We start from the raw sequence: 14898 nt of genomic DNA, 5'->3' as shown, positions 1-14898 counted from the left end.
GGGTGAGCTGTTCTTTAATCTTTTGGGCCAAAGGATGGGCTTTACTGAATGGATGCAGGTCTTCTACCCTTCTGAGGCAGTGCTGAGGACCATTTGACTGTTGCCCACACTTGACGTGGTGTGACCTGCACGTGTACACATTCACAGCTGCACATAGGGCTCCTGGGATACTCACTACCTCTTTTCTACCACTGAACAGCTTTTTAACCAAAATCTCTATCACCCCATACAGATTTGTTGGATGTAGCCAGTAGAGTGTAGCTCAAGCCTAGGCTTACTTCCTACCCATATACCAAAATTTTAAGCCTTAATTTTATCTCTTATGAAATGTTTAGACTTTCTTACGCATGCACTGATGCTAACATCAATCACTCTTCCAGAGCTTTCTGTATCTGTGACTCTCAGCTTTGGTTCTGAGCATTACCAAGTTCACAAGCCTGTGAGACATTAGGCCTGGGCCCTGTTGAATTTATCTGTTTGACTTTGCAGGTGTAGAAGACATTTTGGTTAAGCCAGATGCAGACCTGAAGAGACAGCGCATCATTGAAGAATCCACCCAGTGTGGGCCCCGGGTAAAGAAGAGGGCTGGGAGGCTGACCTGCTTGTCCAGGGGCCACTCATCTCACAGATAAAAACCACACCCTCCTTTAGCTACCATCTTCTGTTCCTTTCTTCATTCTAGGCTGTCAGAGCTGCACTGAACCTGCCAGAAGCTGCATCATGTGATGAGATCCAAGGGAAATGGCAGGATGCCCATCTGGGGAAAGACCAGAGGGATTTTAACATGATTGATATGAAGTTCAAGGAGGAAGTGAACCATTACAGCAATGAGATCAACAAGGTTAGCATAGCCATACATTGTACAATCCCCATCTTTTTTAATACTGATTTTTGTTGATTTGTTTTTAGTTACATTTTGATTCTCCCTCTGGCTCTCGAGACTAGGTGAGGTTGGAAGTTGGGTAGGTAGACTCCATCTTTGTGTAGAGCTCAGTGTCTCATTCTCTCCATGAGAGTCTGGGAAGGCCTTAGGTTCGTGCTAAAAAGGGAACACTTTATACCGCATTTCTAAATGTGTTTACGTTGGAGTTGCTGCATTAAAGGGTACTGAAGAAAGAAGCTGGAGAGTGGAACCCCTGCACCGTAGATGGGTGAACAGAATGAAGGGGCAGAAGCCACTGCTGCTTATGCCACAGAGCCAGGGGTGAATGCCTGGCTTCAAGTTCATGCTGTGCTTTGCTGTGTGACCTTCCATAAGTGATGTGCCTGGGCTCTCAGTTGTTCCTGCCTAGAAGCACTGGGGAGCACTGTTTCACAGCGCTTGCAGAGAGGGTGTAGGCTCACAGACAATGCCAAGCCCAGCCTGTGCAGTTCAGAAGGAGAGGGGAATCTGCACAGCTTGCTTCTCCCTGTGCTCCTGCCCCAGGGCCTGAACTCCCTACGCTGTCTTTAGGAGGAGAAGCCAGCCCACCTTTCACTCTGCCTGATCGACCCTGGGGCCCAGCCTGAGGGAAGAAAGGACAACATCAGAGTTTGTCTGTGGGTTCCCTTCCTGCCTTTCAGTGTTCATTTGGTGGCCTAGAAGATAGCTCTCTCCTCAATAGATGATTTTATTCGGAGAGCCTTCTAGCACTGCATGGGAAAGTGGGGACCTTGTCCACCAACGCTGACAGAGTGCATCTTAGAAAAGCTTCTTGTCCTGCAGCTCCCACTTTCTGCCCTCTTCCAACCCAGGCTCTGCCCCTTCTGTGTTGACTAGGGTGTCTGCATCTCCAGACAGAACCCATACTGTTGTCCCTCAGGATCTCCCGGTGGGGCTTTCCTACGTCTCCTGAGCTTGGTGGCTTGCTGGCAAGTGTGGACGTTGGTGATGTGAAGCTCTGGGCATCCAGACTGAGCTTTTCTGGCCTGATCCATCAGGACCTCATCTTAGATTTTATTTATTTTTTGCTTATTTTCTTTTTTTTACCAAAAAAGGGTTTTTCTATGTAGTCCTTGCTGCCCAGAACTTACTCTGTAGATCCAGCTTCTGCCTCCTGAGTGCTGGGATTAAAGGTGTACACCACCGGGGCAGGCTTAGACTTTATTCTATTTATTTATTTATCTATTGTCTTAGTCACTGTTCTATTGCTGTGAAGAGACATCATGACCAAGGCAACTCTTATAAAGGAAAACACTTAATTGTGAACTTGCTTACAATTTCAGTGGTTAGTTATTTATTATCACAGTGGGGAACATCACGGCACACAGACAGATGTGTTGCCAGAGAAGTAGCTGAGTGAGTTCTACTTCTTGATGGGGGGTGGGGGAGGGGGAGGGCAGTGACACACTTCCTCCAGCAAGGCCACACTTCCTAATCCTTCTAATCCTCTCAAATAGTGCCACTTCCTGATGACTAAGCATTCAAATGAATGAGTCTCTGGGGGCATCCTTATTTAAACCACCACATCCAGCTCCTTGTCAGCATCTCAGATGGGATTTGCCAGCCCCACTCCGCTTCTCAGCTTCTTATGTTTCCCTTTTTGCTGCCATTTAGCCAGTAAATGAAACTTGACTCTTGAGCATAGCAGAGGGCAGGCACCCATTTGACGTTTTAGTGGAAGATTAGTGCCAGATTCTTCTTTCCTTTGTCTTTAATGCAATTCAGCCTTTGGCCGTAGATAAATTTTCTCTCTGGCTTTATTGTTTCTGTCATAACTTTGCCTTCTGAACTGAACTGTGTGTTGATTTAACCCACAGGCGTGTATGCCGTTTGGCTTGCACAGACAGTTCCCTGAGAACAACCTGCAGATGATGGTGCAGTCGGGAGCCAAAGGGTCAACCGTGAATACAATGCAAGTATGGACAAAAGTACCTTATTCAGTGTGCCAGAGGGGTGGGCTGCTGTCAGGAGTCAGCTTTCTCATTCATTTCTGATTTTAAAACATCTTCAATCCACAAAAACAGAATTGAGAAGACTGAAAAACACTAAGGCATACAGAAACTAGTGCAGGTGTTTTCCAGTATCAGTGCTGTAGGCAGAGTTGATAGAAACAGCAAGTATATATCACATGGAAATGTATTTTAACAGCAGGTATTGTGCTGTGTATATGCATATTGTATCTATACACCGTGTCTATGTAAAATTTCAGTATAGATCTTGATGATGAAATAAAAAGATGGCTTAGCCATTGAAGTGTCTGCTTCATAAGCCCAAAGACCTGAGTTCAGATCTGCAGAACTCACATAGAAAGCTGGGTATAGCAAAAGATACCTGTAATCCCCTTCTTGGGAGTGGGGCAGATCCCTGAGGTTCATTGACCAGCCAGCCTAACCAAATTGATTAGTTTGAAGTTCAATGAAAGACCCTGTTTTAAAACATAAAAATGACAAGAGATTAAGGAAGCAGCCAGTGCTAACCTCTAGCCTTCACAAGTCCATACATGATTTCACACCTTCACTCACCACACACATAGAATCTTATGATGTTGCATGATCCACTTTTTTTTTTATTTACTATTGCATTGTAAGCATTCGTCTAAGGATCATTTACCTCTTGAGTCTCATTGTCTTCCCAGAGTTCCCTAGTGCTGTGGAGTCATTTTCAGAATTCTTAGTACCTGTTGTGATGTGGATTTTTTGTTTTTCAATCCTGATGACTTTGAGAGGCTCTGAAGGGGCATGTTCCATTGTAGGTAGCGCCACAACACAGAGTGGGCTTAAAGACTGAGCATCCTGCCAAAAGCCCACTGACTAAAAGGAAATATAGATACATTGCCTCCCCGGCCCAGGAACTTGCCGTTTCCTAAGCATCCAGATGAATGAATTGACTGGCTCTAGGATTAGTTTTTCCTGTGGATTTCCATTTCTCCATTGGAACTTTTCTTACTTAGGGTTTATATTGCTGTGGTAAAACACAATGGCCAAAAGCAATGTGGGGAGGAGTTTATTTCATCTTACAACTTTTAGGTCATACTCCATGGCTAAGGGAACTCCAAGCAGAAACGCAAGGCAGGACCTGGACTAGAAACCACGGAGGAATACTGCTTATCAACTCATCCCCCATGGCTTGCTCAGTCTGCTGTCTTTTACAACTCAGGATAACCTGCCCCCAGTGAGCTGGGCCCACCCACATTAATCATTAACAAAGAAAATACACTGTAGGCTTGTTTTTAGACAACCTGATGGAGGCATTCTCTCATTTGAGGTTTCTTTACCCAGATAAATCTAGCTTATGTAAAGTTATTTAAAAACCAACCAGGACAAAACTTCAAGGTCCTTCCAGGTATAACGTGATTATTCTAAGTCATGGCTTTTTTTTCTAAGCATCACTTGTTCTCAACTGTCCCCAAAGTTAAGAAGTAAGCCAGAGCCAACTTTTTCCTGAAATGTGCTTCCATGACTTGTTACAACAACTAGGTTGGCCTTCTAGATCTATTCCTGAATGCTCTCATGAAGGAAAGCTGGAAGTGTGTTCAGACAAAACATTGCTTAGCACTCACAGAACCTTACGTGTCTTTTGTGTTTCCTTCCCCCAGATCTCTTGCCTTCTAGGCCAGATTGAGTTGGAAGGTCGGAGACCCCCGTTGATGGCATCTGGCAAGTCACTACCCTGCTTCGAGCCTTACGAGTTCACCCCTAGGGCTGGTGGCTTTGTCACTGGAAGGTTCCTTACTGGTATCAGGCCTCCTGTATGTGTATTTTTAGTATTTTCTCTCTGTTTTAGGCCTAGAAGTGGTGTCCCGTGGCCTCATCACTAACACCACAAGAACAATCAAGTGGAAAGTGTTAAAGGCTAGACCACGGGTTCTAAGACCACAGCCACCTCATGGTCGTCCCCACTGTGATACTAGAGATAGCAGGGTGCTAGCACATAGTAGGCATGTGATAAATGTTTAGTGGAAAAGTGAAAAGAAAGAACCAGATGTGGTGACTCTTGCTGTAATCCCAGTATTTGACCAAGGAAGGAGGATTGTCATCTTTGAGTCCAGCCAAAACCTTAGCAAGTCTTGCCTCAAAAGAAAATGAAAAGACAAGAGTGATCTTGGCCACACCCTTGTCTAGCCTCTCAAAGCCAGTTTTTAGCTGCTTCAGAAGCAACTAGAAAAATGGGAGTGTCAGTCACCATGGTGCTCATGTCACTAAAAGGAGCATGGTGGAGATTAATTTTATGAAGTCCCCATTTCCCCTTCCCTCCCCTCACCCCATAATAGTGGGACATTGTAGCAAGTACCTAATTTTGCTTCAGCAAACACATTCTTTAAGGGAATGGCCTTTTGAATGTTAGTCCCTTGTTTCTATGGTGTTGTGCATGTCTGAAAGGATGCCGGATCTAGAGTGAACTATTACCAAGGCTGCTGAGTACTCGACAGGCCCTTCCATTGATCCCACACAAGCATTCCCAGGGTCTTCTGTAGCCTATAGGCAAGAGATGATAGTGGGTTGATGTAGTCTACAATATTTCAGATTCTGAGAGTTTGAGGCCAGGCTGTTCTACATAGTGGTTCCAGGATAGCCAGAGTTACACGATAAAGAGACCCTGTCTAAAAAAAAAAAAGAAGAAGAAGAAGAAATCGCTGTAGTAGATAGGGTTCACAATCCCTTTATGTGATAAAATAGAGTGGTAAAGAAAATAGTTTGGCCTGTGTAATAAGGGATGAGATAGTACCATAAAGTTTACCTTGAGTTCTCTCTCTCTCTCTCTCTCTCTCTCTCTCTCTCTGTATGTGTGTGTGTGTGTGTGTGTGTATTTGCACATTTGCTGATAGATGTTATAAATGTATTTTTGTGATGTAAGTCAAAATTTTGGAAAAGCTAGATAGACAAAAATATTTCAGATTCTGATTTCCACCCTTTAGTGTATCAAGAATCACTGAGCTGGGATAGCTCACATGTGTAATCCCAATTATAGCTCACAACAATAATCTCAATTAGTCAGAAGCCTGAAGCAGGAGGATCACAAATTGAAGGTCAGTTTGGACTATAAATGAAGTCCTTATCTTAAAACCAAACAAAAAGAAGTTTGGAAAACACCTTAACTGCAGAATCCAAGCATGGGACTTTAGGATGTCATTTGACACCGACATTGCTTCTCACTGGAAATCTGGCATGGAGTGTCTTGAGAATGGCACACTACATGTAGGGCTTCTTGGCTACTGGTGCTTTTGATCCACATGTCCAAGGACCAGAGAAGTCGTTAGAGCCATCGGGGTTGTGAAAACCAGGGTTCTAGGCTCTAGGAAAGAAACAGTGTGCATAGCTAGGAAATGGTGCATAGGGTGCTGTTCACTGCCACCTTTGAGACCTGGCTCCCACATTTCCGTAGGAGTTCTTCTTTCACTGCATGGCGGGACGAGAAGGCCTGGTGGACACTGCTGTCAAAACCAGCCGATCTGGCTATCTCCAAAGGTAAAAGCACCTGTAGCCTCTGGTGGGTGGGGTTGGTATCCTGTCGTGTGTCACTGAGGGTTCTTTGGATAATAAAATCTCTTTTAAATGTCTCCATGTGTGGCCTGAGACAGAAAATAGCACAGAGTATTTCTTCATTGCTGGTAGAGCATGCCCTCAGAGGTTTGCACAGTAGGTCCTGTGTTCTGCAGGTCTTCTACGTGTGCCCAACCTGTGTGCTGCATGTGTCTCAAAATATCTGTGGAAACAAGCCAACATAAACTTGTAACCTTACATCAAACATTATGAGATTCTCTATGCATATATAAAGCTTGGTTACACAGTTCTCAGGGCTAAACTTTGTAGATGGCAATATGAGCAGGGTCAAAAGGTTGGACATGTCTGAGTGGTAATGGTGAGCTGGTCCTTTGTTTGAGAATTGCAGCATTCTGGGATAAGTACAGAGTGCTCTAGTAACAGTGTTCCCTGGGAGGTCGCCGGCCAAGACATTTTCTTTCCTCTCTGATAGAAAAGGAAACAGTCATGTACCTTGTTACGGAGATGGATTATAGCTTAAACGTAGACAAGCCCAAGTCCAGGGACCAATCATACAGGCAAGCAGATCCCTACATTCTCATGCCCCATGCCCGCCCCTGTCCTGTGCCCACCCCCGCACACTGTGCAGAGTGGAGTGGTCAGCCTCTAGGGCTTTTGTCATGGTTCTTCCTGAGCTCAAAGAATGTATGCTTCTGAGAATAATGGTGGGAAGTGGAGGGGATGGAAACCCCATGCTTCTCCAGTTGCTCTGCTGAGCCCTGCTGGGCAGGGTAACGGGCAGCACAATCCCTTCGTGGCTTCCTCTCTACGCCTTTGATATTTCTTCTGTTTCTGAACTCAAGCCTGCACACCCTGTTCCGGTCTCTTCTTCCTTGACTCAATGGCATTAGAGTAGGACAAGAATAACATTGAGGTGGAGACACTCCTGAGTGATCGGTTGGTAAGAAGCCCATCTGCAGAGCTGGCAGTGCCCAAGCAGGGTCAGGGAAGTAAGGTCAGTCCCCTTCCTTCCCAGGGGCTTGGGTCGCCTAACCAGTTCCTTTGTATGAGCGGAGGCTAGACCTCCTTCCTCCCCAAGAATACATGTGTAGTTTAAGAGAAAACAGGACGTACATGATCAGTGTGTGTGAAGTACAGATCTGGGTGTGGTAGAATCTAAGCATGTAACCTATAGAAAGAAGAGGGAACAACAGGGGGATGTTGGAGTTTCTCACTGAACAGAAGAGCAGCAGCCAGTGGGGCAGAGGTCACACTGGGGCAGACCTCACAGGATTCACTTGCCAGTGAGAACTCGTGAAGGCTCAGGAATGAGGAGGCACAGTGCAGGCTTTAGGTCAGGGAAGTAGGGAAGACACAGAACTGCTTGCTGAAGTTTTTAGGCCTGAGAGGCAGCACAGATCTGAGTTAATAGGAAGTAGAAAGAGCATTGTTGCAGAGAGGGGAATATGGCTGCCTGTGGTGTGGCAGCAGGAGATCCCAAGCAGGAATGTCAGTAGGCCATTGGATATAAGGCCTGGAGCTCAGGAAAGAAGTCTAGAGATGTGGCATGAGGGGCAGCTGCTGGGACCTGTGAGGCCAGCGTAGCAGCGGGCCAAAGGCCGACACCACTGCCATGGGTAGTAAAAGGAAAGCTGGTGTTTGGCACCACTTTGCCAGGCTCTGAGTCAGGCATGAAAACTGGTGGCCAAAACTGAGCTCTACCTTCCAGCTTGGATTGGATGCTGGAGGAGAGCAAACAGGGTCTTGGGAAATTGTAATAGACATTGAGTTGTGACCAGGACAGAAAGCAAAAGTGGGTAAAAGAGCCAGTAGCCACTAGGGGTCTGAAGATGAAGGCTGTCGGATTAAGGACATCGTGTCAGCATTTAGTTCCTATGATGCCCCTTGTTATTCTTGGTCAGCTCTGCACTGATACTCTTTCCTTTGGCTGCCTGTGATTCCAAGGATGCCCTTAGAGCTCTGGGATACAGAAGAGTGAAAGGGTGAAGAGCAGCCCTAGTAGCTGGGCTTGATGGGAGCCTCGCTCTGGGAATGTGGCAGCCAGACCGCTGAGGTGGTCTCTTTCTGGAAAACTGGCAGGAAATGTAGCTTCTTACTGAGGGATGTTAGATCCCAGGGCATTGGAGGTGGTCCATCCTAGAGCTGTGTGTATCTGGTACAGCAGTCCCCTTTCTTCCCCTTTACTGTCTGTCACCGGTTCCTCTTGGAACCCTCTGGGGGTGTCTGCTCCATGGGTACTGAGCAGGGTGTTTCTTCACAGGTGTATCATCAAGCACCTGGAGGGGCTGGTCATCCAGTATGATCTGACAGTCCGTGATAGCGACGGCAGCGTGGTACAGTTCCTATATGGGGAGGATGGCCTGGACATCCCCAAGACACAGTTCCTGCAGCCCAAGCAGTTCCCCTTCCTGGCCAGCAACTATGAGGTAAGTTGTGCCTGTGAGTGATGAGTTGTGTGACCACTGAGAAAAGCCCCCACCAGTGTCCTGAAGCATCTGATATCTTCAAAGCTCCTGCTTAGGCCCTGACCACACGAGGTCATGGCAACACATGTGCGTCTATGGAATAGTAACTGCTGTGGGTGTTGGACCTTATAGTGAAACACATGGCAGGTACTTTCTTGGTTCTTGGTTCTAGGATTAGTAGCAACCTGTCCAGTTGACGGGTGAGGCAACTAAAAGAGTAGCTAACTGGTGAGAGGTGGGGCAAGGTTTTGAACTCAGGTCTACTTTACACACATCTGTGACTTATATAGTCCTTACTGCCAAGTAATGCAGATTGGGGAGCTGAAACCATCATAAGCTGTCCAGGACTTAGTGTTGTTTTGGGGGGTGGGGAGGGGTGGGCCTTGTTTCAAGGTTTCACTGTGTGTCCCTGACTGTCCTGGAACTCACTCTCTAGACCATGCTGGCCTTGAACTCAGAGATCTGCCTGCCTATGCCTTCTAGGATTAAAGGCGTGTGCCATCAGGCACCTTTGCCAGGCAGGATTAAGATCTCACTCTTGGCTGGACCCTGCGCGTTTCTGACACCTGTCTTGCTACCCAGCCTGTCCTTTCCTCTCCCTAGTCCTGCCCTGAATGAGCTGCTCTCTCTTCTGATAGTGAGGACTTGATCCCTCCAGGAGGCATTGAGGACTCTTGTGCACCTTGGGCCCCTTGAAGTCATGCAGTGTGACCAACCTTTCATGCTGTCATCTCATCTTGTCTGTGTGGTTTGTCTTTTTTAGGTGATAATGAAGTCCAAGCATCTTCACGAAGTCTTATCCAGAGCAGATCCCCAGAAAGTGCTCCGCCACTTCAAAGCCATTAAAAAATGGCATAGCAAGCATTCCGGTGCCCTGCTGAGAAAAGGCGCCTTCCTGAGTTTTTCCCAGAAGATTCAGGCAGCTGTGAAAGCCTTGAACCTAAAGGGCAAGAACGAGAATGGCCGCAGCCCAGAAACCCAGCAGGTAACATGGGAAGGTTGTGTCCATAGTGCCTGGCGTGCTCAGGCCTCAACTAGAGAAGGATAAGGGATTGCTCTGTAGTAAAGGATGATATTAGTCAAGATACCAGTGGCAGCCATGTGAAAGTGTAACTAGGAGACTCATTAGAGGCTATGAGTAGCAGAGCTTGAGGGAATTACTCGGGCTGGTACTTGGGCTCTTCACCACACCAGGCCTAAGGGTCAAGGAGACCAGTCTAGAAGTGGAGAGGGAAGGCAGCTGTGGGCAGAGCTCTGGGCAGAGAGCTGTTAGAGAGAGGCCAGCCTGGGTGCTAACTGGCATTTGGTAGTCACCTCACTCCTAGTGTCCTACTTGCCTAGGACAGTTCTTTGCCTCTTATCATACCATAATCATGAGCACTGCCCATTTGACAGTACATAATGATGTCATGCCCCTACTGTGCTTCAGACTGGCCAGGATAAATTGCCAAAAGCATCCTGGTCAACAGCATGCGTGGCACAGATCTGTGCCCCTTTAAATTTCTGCCTTGAACTGCTCTCTACTTTCATCCAAAGCCAATCCTTCTTCTCGTGCCCCTGGCTATGCCTGGAATTGGTGATGCCTTCCCATCTAGCTAAGACATGTCTCGCTGTGTGTTCAGATGTTACAGATGTGGTATGAACTAGATGAGCAGAGCCGATGGAAATACCAGAAGAGGGCTGCTCCTTGTCCCGACCCTAGCCTGTCTGTGTGGCGCCCAGACATCTACTTTGCGTCTGTGTCTGAAACGTTTGAAAAAAAGATTGATGACTACAGTCAGGAGTGGGCAGCTCAAGCAGAGAGGAGTTACAAGAAATCAGAGCTTTCTCTTGACAGGTGAGGACATTGATCAGTGTCATGGTGGGTGGGCCTCCTGACCCACTCCAGAAGAGGAAGGCAGCCTCTACCTGCCTCCCAGAAGGTGACAATTGCCTTCAAAAGCACCTAGAAGAACATGTATGGACATGTAGCTCTATGGCTTCCTGCACATGTGCACTGCCCTCCACACAGTTGTTCATACACATCCCAGTTTGTGAGACTGTTTGTTGCTAACAGGCAGTGCAGATACATGTGGTGTGATCTCCACATGCAGGTGAACACCCCTGCTTCTGGTTGCTTGGTAAACTTGAACCTGTTTCCAGTTTGCACAGCAGGAAGTGTAGGCTTCTCCGAGCCTCTCTTGCTAGTCGGGGAGGGGATGTGAACGGTCCCTAAAATACCTACTGTTCAGAGACCTGTCCTGAACAAGGTCATCTGTCCTGGCAAGGACACGTGATATTCTCGTGGCAAACCTGAATGATTCAAACAAGGAACCAGCTAGGGCTCTGGTTTCTGCTGGTGTGGTGGGCAGTCCAATACTTGTTCTTGATTTCTTCTGTCCCCTCCTGTCTCCAGCCTGAGAACCTTACTGCAGTTAAAGTGGCAGCGCTCCCTGTGTGACCCAGGCGAGGCTGTTGGCCTGCTGGCTGCCCAGAGCATCGGGGAGCCCTCCACACAGATGACACTGAACACCTTCCACTTTGCAGGCAGAGGCGAGATGAATGTCACCCTGGGCATTCCAAGGTATGGGGGAACAAGGGTGCACACTGTACAGTTGTGAGGTCTGTAATGCTCCTGGGAAAGGGACAGGGAAGGGGAGCTGGTGAGTGAGAGATTAGGTCTTCTCTCAGTCTGGATCCTCAGTTGAAATTTTGGAGTATATTCGGAGCCAGAGTGGTTTCTGTGGCTAGATGTTTAGGATGTCTATTTATCACTCCGCCACTTTCTTCATCAGGTTGGCAGAGGTGCTAATGAGACCATACACACAAGAACATTGTTAACACTCCAACACAGTGTTCCCTGGTCTCCCAACTCCAGGAGTGCCATTTCTGTGGCCTGGACCCTTTAGGTACATGTTTGCACACGCAGTGTGATGATTTCTGAGAAAGCAGAAAGTGTGGCGTTCAGGTCACTCCATTGCAGTCAGATTGACTCGCCCATGACTGCGGGAGGCTGAGCCCCCAGACTGGGGTTGGTGAGGCTGGTTCTAATTTAGCCTTTCCTCTCTCTCATCTGTTTGGTGAGCTCCAGCTGCCAAGTGCTGGGAACGGTGAAGGAAGCAGGCCTTAGATCTAACTCTGCATGCGGAGCAGTACTGCAGGGAGGAATCTGACAAAACGTATTCCCCTGCAATAAATATCCCAGGGCTTCTCAAACCACAGACAAGCTCTGCCATCTTTAAAAGAGGCTTCAGGTAAACATGAAGTTTGGTTATGTCTAATGAGATGTGTCCTTATTCTTTGACAGACTGAGGGAGATTCTCATGGTGGCCAGTGCCAACATCAAGACACCCATGATGAGCGTACCTGTGTTCAACACCAAGAAAGCATTGAAGAGAGTGAAGAGCCTAAGGAAGCAGCTCACCAGGGTGTGCCTGGGGGAGGTAACTGTTCTCGTACTGGAGTGCACACTGGGTGGAGGTCTAATCCTGCATCCTCCTGCCACAACAGAGCAGCCTGCTGGCGCTGGGCCCCAGGCTTCTTCTGCCGGAGAGATAGACACTGTCTCTGCACTGAGCAGGAAGAAGCTTTGAAGGTCATTGTCAGTTCCATAGCACCTGCCTGATGGATGCAGTAAGAATGAACCCTGGGTTAACTTAGCAGACCGCAGGAGGCGACTGCAGGGGGCTATGGCTGCAGCTGCCTCAGACGTGGTGTCTTGTGACCCACATGCATCAAGTCACCTGGGGCCTGAATGGGACAGACTGTGTCCATCTGGTTCTAGGTATTGCAGAAAGTCGATGTCCAAGAGTCCTTCCGTATGGGAGAAAAACAGAACAAATTCCGAGTGTATGAGCTCCGGTTTCAGTTCCTGCCACATGCATATTACCAGCAGGAGAAGTGCCTGAGACCTGAGGACATCTTGCACTTCATGGAAACCAGGTCAGGACCTCACTGTGTTCATCTTTGACCTTGACCCATGAAGCACTCCTGGCATGATCCCGCAAAGGAAGTGTTGTAGAAAACAGTAGGCCCTGCCATCTAATATTGAGCCCTCACCCCAATCTGGTCTGGCCTGTTAGTGTGACCCTTCTGAGTCACTTGTCATTCCTTCTGCCTGTCTTGGATTGAAGAGTCCTCTCCAGCTTATTGTATAACATATGGAAGGAGCCCCTTCCCTGTGGTGCTTCTGTGGTTCAGACCAGCACATGGCATAGAGTTGGATGCCAGTGATTCCAGGCTGTAATGTGGTTCCTCATGTATTTCTAGTTCGCTGATAGGGAACCAGTAGCATGTTGTTTTTAAAGTTCTTCTGTAGTGGATCCTCAGCTTAAAAATTCTGGCTTCTATCGGGTAGAGAGAATGAACTTCCATTTTCTCTCAAGTTCAGGTTACTGCTGTGTTTTTGAAAGCATAGGCCATAATGCTCAGTGTACGAGGTCAGAAAGGTGGGAAGGTTCACCAAAGCACTTGACTTGCCCCTGACCCTGATGATAGTGAAGCGGGTTGGGAGGCCACTGGCAGAGCGTGGAACTTATTTCAGGAGGTTGACTCTCATGTGCAAAAATGTGGGCCAGGTGTCCATGTCTTCTGATTTAAAACGTGAAAAGCTTTCCTCCTCTTGTCTTGTTAGGTTACATGCTTTTTTTTTTTTGTTGGGGAGAGAAAGAAAATCAGTCTCCTAACATTTAAGTCTCAGCAACTATTAAATACATTTTTAGGCAAAATAGATGATATCATTAACAAGATTCAGCCATAGGCCCCTGACCACTGCCTTTAATGTAGACAGGATCCCAGAGCTGCTAACTTATAGAGAACCAGGCCAGCAAGATGACTCAGTGGGTAAAGAGACATGCTACCAAGCTTGACATTTGATCCCTGGGATCTCATAGAGTGGAAGGAGAAAATTGAGTCTCAAAAGTTGTCTGTCCTCTGATCTCTGTTTGCATACCAGCATGCACGTATACACATGTGCACACACACAAATATATGTCAAACCAAAGGCAGGGCATAGAAGAAAGTTCTCCTTCAGCCACCCACTCCTGTGCTGAGTTAGTCTAGTCAGTTACTGAGGCCGCCGAGACCTTTTGCCCTTTATTTTCCATTCCTAAAGATAAGACCACATTGTTAACTGGCCTTCTAATCACATGGCCTTTAGATTGATTATCAGGACAGTTGAGCTTGGATCAAAATGATGATGTTTGGACAGGAATCACTGACTAGCTGATCCTGCCCAGGTGACATGAGCCCTTGGTGAGGTAGCTAGCTGGGCTTCTATCAGTGCCTCCTGTGTTTCTTCCGTCAGGTAGTCCTTCATGTGCTCTGGGACACTGGGCAAAGTAACAGGAGCAAAGTATAGGTTCCAACCTGCCAACTTGTTAGTTAACTGAGAAGAGCATCCCAAGTACAGCGGATGTCTGTATTGGCGTGGAAGCTCTCTTCTGAGAAGTGGAAATCAGAACCACGGGGCCTCTTGAGTATGATTGAGAGGAGGCAGAGTTGACAATTTGCCCCATTTCTCTTCACCCAGAAGCTTTAGCTATCAAGCAGGTAGGACACCATGAGGCACATGCCAGCTGAGCTTAGAGTTCTGTCTGCCTTGTGGGAGTAAAAATAATAAGTCATTTTTTTAAAGAAAGATTTATTTGTATTATTTTAATTATGTTGTATGTGTGTGTCTGTTTGTGGGTATGGGCATGATCCAAAGAGGCCAGAGATGTCAAATCTCCCTGGTGCTGGAGTTACAGGTAACATAGGCTCTGGAAACCAAACTCGGGGTCGGTCCCTTTGGAAGAGCAGTAAGTGCTCTTAACCACTGAGCCATCACATCAGTTCCTACACCACATTTTTGATTTGTTTCTTCCCAGCAAGTGACAGCTATGGCTTCTCTCAGCAGTGAAGTACTTTTTCAGCTCTTAGGCATGTTTTGCTTGTACACTTGAAAACAAGGCCTTGTGTAGTCCGACACTTTGAACAGAAGTACTCTTCAAGACTCTGTAGCAGGCCTCTGAGGTCTCAGGCCGATAAAAGT

General features: G+C 47.2%; 1 protein-coding gene across 1 annotated transcript in view; it reads left to right on the top strand.

Annotated features, from left to right (window-relative positions):
* Positions 1-14898, top strand: part of Polr1a (RNA polymerase I subunit A) — a 63556-nt gene that overhangs the window by 39863 nt on the left and 8795 nt on the right. Inside the window, exons 17-27 of the mRNA XM_048420198.3 lie at positions 490-572; positions 683-841; positions 2740-2838; positions 4518-4670; positions 6305-6387; positions 8684-8849; positions 9652-9873; positions 10511-10725; positions 11284-11451; positions 12175-12310; positions 12652-12809. Coding sequence (XP_048276155.3) covers positions 490-572; positions 683-841; positions 2740-2838; positions 4518-4670; positions 6305-6387; positions 8684-8849; positions 9652-9873; positions 10511-10725; positions 11284-11451; positions 12175-12310; positions 12652-12809 — 1642 coding nt within the window. The remainder of the gene's footprint in view (positions 1-489; positions 573-682; positions 842-2739; positions 2839-4517; positions 4671-6304; positions 6388-8683; positions 8850-9651; positions 9874-10510; positions 10726-11283; positions 11452-12174; positions 12311-12651; positions 12810-14898) is intronic.

The sequence above is a fragment of the Myodes glareolus genome, chromosome 6 (assembly GCF_982192425.1).
Source record: "Myodes glareolus chromosome 6, mMyoGla1.1, whole genome shotgun sequence".
NCBI classification, from domain to species: Eukaryota; Metazoa; Chordata; class Mammalia; order Rodentia; family Cricetidae; genus Myodes; species Myodes glareolus.
Note: the sequence above shows the minus strand (reverse complement) of the source record. Positions and strands in the feature narration are given on the sequence as shown.